This window comes from Triticum urartu, chromosome 1A (genome assembly GCF_056163025.1).
Source record: "Triticum urartu cultivar PI428250 chromosome 1A, HENAU_Tu73, whole genome shotgun sequence".
Classification (NCBI taxonomy): domain Eukaryota; kingdom Viridiplantae; phylum Streptophyta; class Magnoliopsida; order Poales; family Poaceae; genus Triticum; species Triticum urartu.
In genome coordinates, this window is record NC_141873.1 from 330,531,136 (window position 1) to 330,539,598 (window position 8,463).

General features: G+C 46.9%; 2 protein-coding genes across 5 annotated transcripts; both read left to right on the forward strand.

Moving 5' to 3' along the window:
* The first annotated feature begins 301 nt into the window (after positions 1-301).
* Positions 302-2,319, forward strand: LOC147991093 (uncharacterized). Its single transcript, XM_087538524.1, has 4 exons — positions 302-1,078; positions 1,270-1,350; positions 1,498-1,644; positions 2,173-2,319. Exons 1-4 carry the CDS (start codon positions 302-304, stop codon positions 2,317-2,319), a joined length of 1,152 nt encoding a protein of 383 aa, XP_087394650.1.
* A 1,774-nt stretch (positions 2,320-4,093) lies between these two features.
* LOC125510753 (uncharacterized) lies at positions 4,094-7,492 on the forward strand. 4 transcript variants are annotated; one of them, XM_087520291.1, is made up of 5 exons: positions 4,094-4,945; positions 5,084-5,288; positions 6,761-6,854; positions 6,968-6,993; positions 7,131-7,492. In XM_087520291.1, exons 1-5 carry the CDS (start codon positions 4,265-4,267, stop codon positions 7,265-7,267), a joined length of 1,143 nt encoding a protein of 380 aa, XP_087376417.1. In that variant the 5' UTR covers positions 4,094-4,264; the 3' UTR covers positions 7,268-7,492. The 4 variants fall into 4 exon arrangements, with proteins under 4 accessions (XP_087376417.1, XP_087376411.1, XP_087376406.1 ...); XM_087520285.1 differs by having other exon boundaries at positions 4,094-5,288; positions 7,123-7,492; XM_087520280.1 differs by having other exon boundaries at positions 4,094-5,288.
* The last annotated feature ends 971 nt before the right edge of the window (positions 7,493-8,463 follow it).

Genomic DNA, 8,463 nt, shown 5'->3' on the forward strand with positions numbered 1-8,463 from the left:
GAGGCAATTCTACCCGCCAGCGCTCACCACCACGCAAGCGATCGTCTCAGGATGCGGGTTTTGACTCGACTGCGGAAGAGGATGATGTGACTAGCCCTCTAAAGACTGGGCCTGAGAGACAGGAGACGCCCGTCATTGAAACTATCAGGAGAAACCTGAATCTTGTCTTGTCGGACAGCTCGGCGGAGGGTATGAGGAGGAGCAAGGCAACAGATGAGGCTGACACCACTTTGGCCGTCCCACCACCACCTCCTGCTTATGTCTCACCAAGGGATCTCTCTAGTACAAAACCTGGAACACGATGACAAGATTGAGAGGGGAGAGCACCCTTCCATGGATGTGTATTGGGGATTTCAATGAGATCCTATGGCCCAAGGAACAATTTGGGCCTAATGAGCGTGATAGTGCACAGATTGATGCATTCAGAGAGGCTGTGGATATATGTGGACTTGCTGATTTGGGCTATCGAGGTTTGGACTGGACCTGGGAGAAAAAAGTCTCAGGAGGCCACTTCTGCAGAGTTCGACTGGACAGAGCCTTGGGTACAGCCGAATGGTCTGCCCTCTTTCCTTTTGCTTTGGTGGAACATCTAACAGCGGCTAAATCTGACCATTGCCCTATTCTTTTGGAGAAGGATCTTGTGGACACGAGTGTGAGAGCAAAGCAGAAGCAGTTTCGATATGAATGCATGTGGGAGCATGACCCGAGATTTAGTGATGTGGTAGCTGAGGCGTGGAACTCTAATGGCAAGGCCCAATCTGTAGCGGCACTGTCCGAGAAACTTTCTTTTGTTGCTGACAGGCTGCGCAAGTGGGGCCGAACCACTTTCGGTGTTGTTAGAACGGAGCTGCGGTCACTTCGTATGAAACTTGCAGAACTGCGAGCGCTGCCAGATCGCACAGGACCGTCGCCAGCGAAGCCCACATGGCTGAGCTGTGCTTACGCGAGGAAATCATGTGGCGTCAACGAGCTCGTGTTCAGTGGCTGGCGGAGGGTGACAACAACACCAAATTTTTTCATCGGAAAGCTAGCGCTCGGAAGGCAAGGAACCGCATCAGCGAACTACAATGAGCGGATGGTACTGTCTGTACGGATGAGCAAGAGATGGCAAACATGGCAACGAGCTTCTACGGTAATCTTTATGCCTCTAAAAATACTATTGGGATTGAGGAAGGGCTTTCCCACATACCATCCAGGGTGGATGGTGCCATGAATGACATGCTCAACGCTTGATATACCAACACTGAAGTGAAAGCGGCTTTATTCCAGATGTTCCCTACCAAGGCTCCAGGGCCCGACGGCTTTCTTGCACATTTCTTTCAGAGGCACTGGGAGTTGTGCGGTGATGAGGTAACTGATATGGTGCTACGTGTTCTAAAGGGAGAGGATTCCCCGGAGGAGATAAATCAAACGTTCATTGTTTTAATCCCCAAAATTGCAAGTCCAAAAAACTTAGGACAGTTTAGACCGATAAGTCTCTGCAATGTGATCTTCAAGATTGCATCTAAGGTTCTGGCTAATCGGCTCAAGCTCATTCTTCCCGAAATCATCTCTGAGGAACAATCAGCATTCGTACCGGGACGACTTATCACAGATAACTTCATCTCTGCTTATGAATGTCTCCACTACATGAAAACACGGAAGGTAAAGGGTAACCGATTTTGTGCTTTGAAGCTTGATATGATGAAAACATATGATAGAATTGAGTGGAACTATCTTGAAAGGGTGATGCTAAAACTAGGCATAAGTGCACGTTTCACTGAGATTATTATGAGGTGTGTTACCTCAGTCTCTTTCTCGGTTGTTTTTAATGGTGCAAAGCAAGAAGAATTCATCCCATCACGAGGACTCAGGCAAGGTGACCCAATATCTCCATATCTGTTTTTGCTAGCCGCCGAGGGTCTCTCATGTTTGCTCAAGTCGGCTGCCCCGAATGAGAGTATACGGGGTATCAAGGTTGCGGAGGGCGCTCCGGAGGTAAATCACTTATTATTCGCTGATGATAGCCTCTTATTTTTTGATGCCCCACCTGAGATGGCGATGAGGGTAGATTTTTTGTTGCAACGTTACTGTGAAGCTTCTGGCCAGCGCATCAACAAGGACAAGTCATCAATCTTTTTCAGCAAGGGCTGTGCGGATGCTCTGAAGCAACAGGTGATGCAAATCTTACAGGTTCAGAATGAAAAATTGTCAGACAAATACCTTGGCCTTCCAGCCGATGTGGGGAGAGCTAAGGAAGGGGCTTTCAAGTATCTAAAGGACCGTATATGGAAGCAGGTGCAAGGTTGGATGGAGAAGGCTTTATCTGTTGGTGGTTAGGAAGTGCTAATAAAATCAGTTGCCCAAGCGATTCCTACCTATTCCATGGCTTGTTTCAAACTGCCTCGGGGTCTTTGTCAGCATATAAATGGCTTGTTGAGGAAACTTTGGTGGGGATCTAAGAAAGGAGAGAGGAAGACTGCCTGGGTGTCATGGGAAGTTATGTCACAGCCAAAGAACATGGGTGGCATGGGCTTCCGAGATATTGAGCTCTTCAACTTGGCACTACTTGCCCGGCAAGCTTGGCGGCTTCTGACCCAGCCGGACTCTCTCAGCGCCCGGATTCTGCAAGCGGTATACTATCCATCTTCTTCAATCCTTGATGCAGAAGTGGGGAGAAACCCATCACAAGTGTGGCGATCTATCGTTGAGGGGCGGGATGCACTAAAGCTCGGCCTTCTGAAACGCATCGGATCGGGGGATAGCACCAACATTTGGCATGATAACTGGGTCCCTCGCGACTTCAAACTCCGGCCGGTGAGCCCAAAATCCTAGAACCCTCCTCAACAGGTATCTGAGCTTATAAACCCGGTCACCCACACTTGGAACCGTGGAGTGCTTGATGAACATATGTACCCGATGGACGTGGAGGCAATCCTCAACATCCCCCTTAGCAACAAGGTTCAGGCTGACTTCTGGTCGTGGCATTACGAGTGGAGAGGGATCTTCACTGTGAGCACAGCGTACAAATTGCTGGCAGCGACGAAACAACAACGTATAGATTGGCTGGAGCATAATGACGGTCACTCCAACGTCATAGCTGATAGTCGCTCATGGGCCAAACTTTGGGGCGCAGCGGTTCCCTCAAAAGTATGCGTCTTTGCGTGGAGACTTGCCAAAACCTCTATACCCACAGGGGCTGTTCGATAACACAGAAGCATGGCCGACTCCGCTGAATGCTCTATCTGTCACTCGGCGGTGGACACGTGGCGTCACGCACTTTTTGACTGCCATATGGCTCGGTGTGTTTGGGCTCTCGCTGATGAAGACATCACGGAAACAATCATCTCTAATCGGACGGACGATGCTAAGCTATGGATGTTTTGGTTAGTGGATACCCTTCCCACGGTGGACCTGGCGCGGGTGCTTGTCACTATGTGGGCAATCTGGTGGGCGAGACGCCGAGCTATCCATGACGAGTAGTTCCAGAGCCCCCTCAGTACCCATGTTTTCATCACCAAATTCATGGCGGAGCTTGATCAAATCCCAGAGAGGGGGGCACGCACGAAGGACCTGCATGCGCAATCGAAGGACCTGCATGCAATATCCAGGGGCATGCATGCAATGCCCAGGGACCCGCATGTAACTACGGGCCCAGGACAACCGATGCGGTCTGCATGGCTACCCAGAACTGCACGATACCAAGATCAATGCTGACGGAGGCTTCTCCAAGATTGGTGACAAGGGCGCTTCCGCATTAGTGTGTCGAGACATAAACGGGAACTACCTTGGGGCCTCAGCGATCATTGTCGAAGGCCTCCTGGATCCGGTGATTCTCGAAGCACAAGCGTGTAGCGAGGCGCTAGCGCTCGCTACAGACTTACATGTCCAGTCCATATGTGTGGCCACAGATTGCCTAGAAGTGGTGACAAGGATCAAGGATGACCTCCCATGCAAGTTTTTTCCAATTCTGCAAGATATCAAGCATCAGAGAAGAGCTTTCAGGCAGTAGAGTTTATCCATGAGAGTAGAAAACATAATGGAGAGGCTCATGCTTTAGCTAAGGCTGCCGCATCCCTCCCTCCTGGGCGCCATGTGTGGCTTTCTTCTATGTTCGATATTATTCCAATGACAGTTCATGCTTAATAAAGGATACAGATTATGCTAAAAAAAGATATTTATTTATAACTGAAAGTGAGGATCCAGATCCAGACCGCATCCACATTCCACATCTCTGTCCACAATACACGGAACCCTAAATCGATCGAGTTCCTCCCATCCAGCGATGGCCCTGGCGGCGACCACAAAAAAGAAGAACAAAGCAATGGCCCCGGCGGCGCAGGGGGAGTGGTTCATCATGTACGGCATCCCCAAGGTGTCGGGTGAGATGAGCAAGGAATTCCCCAATGCGGCCTTCACCTTCAACGAGGTTCCGCTCCTTTCCCACCTAACCGTCCCGGGTAACGTCGCTACCCCCGCCGGAAGCGTCGACTACTCGTACATCGCAGCTACCGACGACTGCGGCCTCCTGCTGCTCTGCGGTTACACCTTTGTCGGGCTCACCTACTACATCTGCGACCCGTATTTCCGTAGGACGCTGGGCATCCTCCCCCCCGACGGCGGCTTCAACAGCCGCCACTCCGTCGGCCTCATCCGCAATCGCCGCGGCAGTGGGATCATGGTGGCCATGCTCAACACGGGGCTCTTCAGTACACAGGCCCGCATCATACTCTCCTGCACGATTGACCTGTGCGAGTGGGTCAACAAGGAGGCCGAACCGTGCTGCTGGGATGGCGTCCTCTCCCACGAGGGATTCCTGTGGTGGTTCGACCTCTCTTCTTGTATACTTGCCTGCAACCCCTTCCTGGATAGACCGACGTTTTACCAAATCATGTTCCCGCATGTCTCTGACCGGCTGCGCGCAGCGTGGTTCCCAGTTCAAGGTGACAAATACCGCTGCTTAAAGGTGAGCAAAGGCAGGCTATGGTACGTGCAGATCCATGGCGCCAACAATCCGTCGGTCGTGTACTGGGAGTTTAAGCTTAAGGTGGACTTGACTGATATCTGGAGCCACCAGACCTATAAGTCTAGTATGCTTCCGCAGATCGTCCCCACGGTGGCGCTCGTCCACCCAAGGAATGCCTACAAGGTTTACTTCTTCCTGGGCCAGCACATCTTCCGTGTCAACCTGAAGAAAAAGAAACTGATGCAGTGTCTGGAGTTGGACAATCAGGAGCTGCCGTCACTCTCCTCCCTCGTGGTCCATTCCTGGAATTTGCCGGCAGGGACCACAAAAATCCATTCGTCTGGTACATCTCGTTCCTATTCTGTCTTAATTCTTTGAGGATTTTGTTTGGTTCACAATTACATGCTAAATTGCTTTAAAATGCTGATTTGGTTGAGCACATAGTGCATGTTGTTATTGTTTCTACTTTGTCTATGAACAAGGAAGCTATAAGTAATGCAACTGTGAATATCATGGACAGTTTGATCCTGGCTTAGGTCGAACGCACGCTGGTGCCATTTAATTAATGCTTGACAACATAAAATTGTTTCTGTTGTTATTATGCTTTTTTGTTTATCCACAAGCTTGTGCAAATGCGAATGACTATTATTCTAGATAGATAGATATTTAGATAGACACATATAGTTTGGAGTAACGAGGTTCTTCGCTAAGACATAATGCATCATACTTGGCGGAGGCTTGTCTTGTTATTTTGTTATTAGATTGTTCTTGCACAGCTCAAAGGCACTCATTATATTCATGTGTCTATTTTCTTGAAATTTACTCTATCATGGCAGACATCACACCTTGTTTTAAAGTAAAAAGTCCACCACTCTTCTCTCACATCCCTTGTTCACTCACATCTGTTTTCTTGCTGGAAACAACCGAAGCAGCCATTGTTCTTCATATGCGCTTCTACTGAAATCTTGGTGGCCTGTTGCTGCACCAATTTGAACCCGGGATTCCCGCATCTACGTATATTAAAAGTCAACCTTATGTTATTGGCAAGCAAGGAATTGTACAAAGTTGACTTTTTATATTACCTAGGAACATGTTTCATGGGTTGCCGGCTTGTGGGGTCCACTGGAGTCATCTTCCTCTGGGCTACCGCTATTCCTGGCCTTCCGCTGCCACCCATCATCTTCTCTGCAATATGGCCCTCGGACCCCCTTACAACAAACCTTGGAATTTTTGTAGCGAAATTTAAAGGCCTAGCTTCACAAGACTTGCATGCAAACATTACTAATATGCTGGTACCAGCAATTTGACAGGCACATGTTTTCTTTACTGCACATGCTATCCCAAACCTCACATGTACCCTAACATTCTTAGACCAACAAAAGTATGAATACATTCTATCCTGAAACCTCAAAGCTATTTGAATGCTTCACATGTATCTTGATTCATGGAACCAAAAGGAGTATCTCTGTTTCTATTGAACTAATAATGCATGCGTGAAGCAATAAAGACATCACAATGTGGTGAAATGCGGCGCAGTCTATTTAACAGAGAACAGTTTAGATCATTTACTATTTATATAATATGGCTCATTGATGATGTATTATGCAGTCCTTCAGAAATAGCTGTGCATATCAGAATTCTAGGGTGACCAACTTGCATGCTGGAAATATCAGAGTTGTTTTAACAATATTTCATTAGTTCATGTGTTCTTGCCAAATATATGTTGCTTACTTTTGCCCTAAATTCCTAATTAGTGCTCAGATGGCTAGTATATTAAATTTTGCTGGCATTTATTTTTCTTTGCTTAATTCGAAGGGCCTGATGAGTCTCACGTCCCTGGGGTTCATTTCCTGGTTCACTATAACTCGGTGGATGGTTTTCTTGAGAAAGCAGTAGCTGTCATGAGCAGGTGAGCCTGTATTTCACTCATGTGTGTCAATCATTATTGGCGTTACTCTAAAACATCAATTTGCTATACTAGTGTCTTAGTTTCAGAACCTAATGAATGTGCTCTTGTTTCAGGTCGCGTCCTGAATTGTTTGGCATGGGTATGTAGATCTAGGCTCCAATTGTTTCATTCCAATGTTTTGGGTGGGAATGCATTAATTATTGGGTATTGCTGGGCTAAAGGAAGTTCATAAGACCAACTCTTCCAAAGCTAAATTGTGGAGAATTAGGTCTCCAGGTCTGGATGAACTTGAAGAAGACGAAGATCACTCTCTGACCATGGAGGAATCTGATGACGGAGATGACTCTGAGATGGAGCAACTTGAAGAGGGCGGAAATGACTGCGAGATGACTGAGGAATCTGAAGAGGACTGAGATGATGGAGGTGATTTAGATCCAAGTGTGGCAGCTGTTGTTACGCAGGGCTGCTTTGCGTGCCAGCCAGTGACCACCATCCATCACTTATCGACTTGTCACAATACTTCTGTTTGCTTTTATACTCCTAGACCAGTGGTTTGGCGTTCTGGAAGCAGCATTGTTATGCTATATACTCCTATATATATATTATACGATGTTGTGACAATATGGTCAGCTCAGCCATTTTAGCTTGTTATAAGTTGGCAAGTCGTGCATTGCAAAATACTTATTGCTAGTTGGAGTAGTTAACTTTCTGTACGATTAAATTTGACAGTGCCAGTTCCTATCGACCTGCCTCATTGCAACACGTGTACACAGGGGAAGTGACGCGCACTTCAAAACACCTGTCAAGGAGGCAATGAGGGGAGTTCGAAAGAATGAAGTAGAGATAGCAGATACGGATATTCAGTTTGGTGCCTGGGCTCATCTATGTCTGGTGAACAAAAAAAGGGCAGCCCGGTGCATGTAGCTCCTTGCGCAGCGTTCGGAAAAGGGTCTGACCACTTTGGGTTTATAATACACAGCCGTTTTTTATATTTTTGTAAGAGGCTCTTTTCAGGGCTTGAACCCGTGACCTTATGGTCACAAGGCAGCAACTTTACCGTTACGCAAGGCTCCCCTTCCGGTGAACAGTAAAATAAAAATAGCAGAAAAATTCGAAAAGAACATGTATTTTTCTTTTTTGCTTCTTTTTCATTTGAAAGGGAAGGGGAGAAGGGAAAGGATACTCCTGTGCTTTGAAACGCTAGGGGTTAAGAAAAGTGAATTTCCATTAATGAATTGTTGCTGTGCATATCCAGCCATGAAAGGGTTGTGACCATTCTGAATCCAAACCATATAATTGCTTGATGCTCTCAGTTGGAAAAGAGTTTTCTATGTCGTTCAAACTAATGCTCGATTTAGAATTCTTTAACAAAAAAAGGATACTCGAGTGCGCGTGCAAAATTTCATGGCTAAATGACACTGGAGGAGCTCGTTGCAAAAAAGACAAAATGAATTTCAATGGTGATGTTTTCAAAAGTTTCTCATAGGTTTGAAATTTGTCTTTTTTGCTGAGAGCTAACGAAATGTCTAAACTCTATGAAATTTGCCAAGGATTATACGCACATGAGCATCTCGCATCACAAAAAGAGTTTAGAATTTTTTGAATTTCT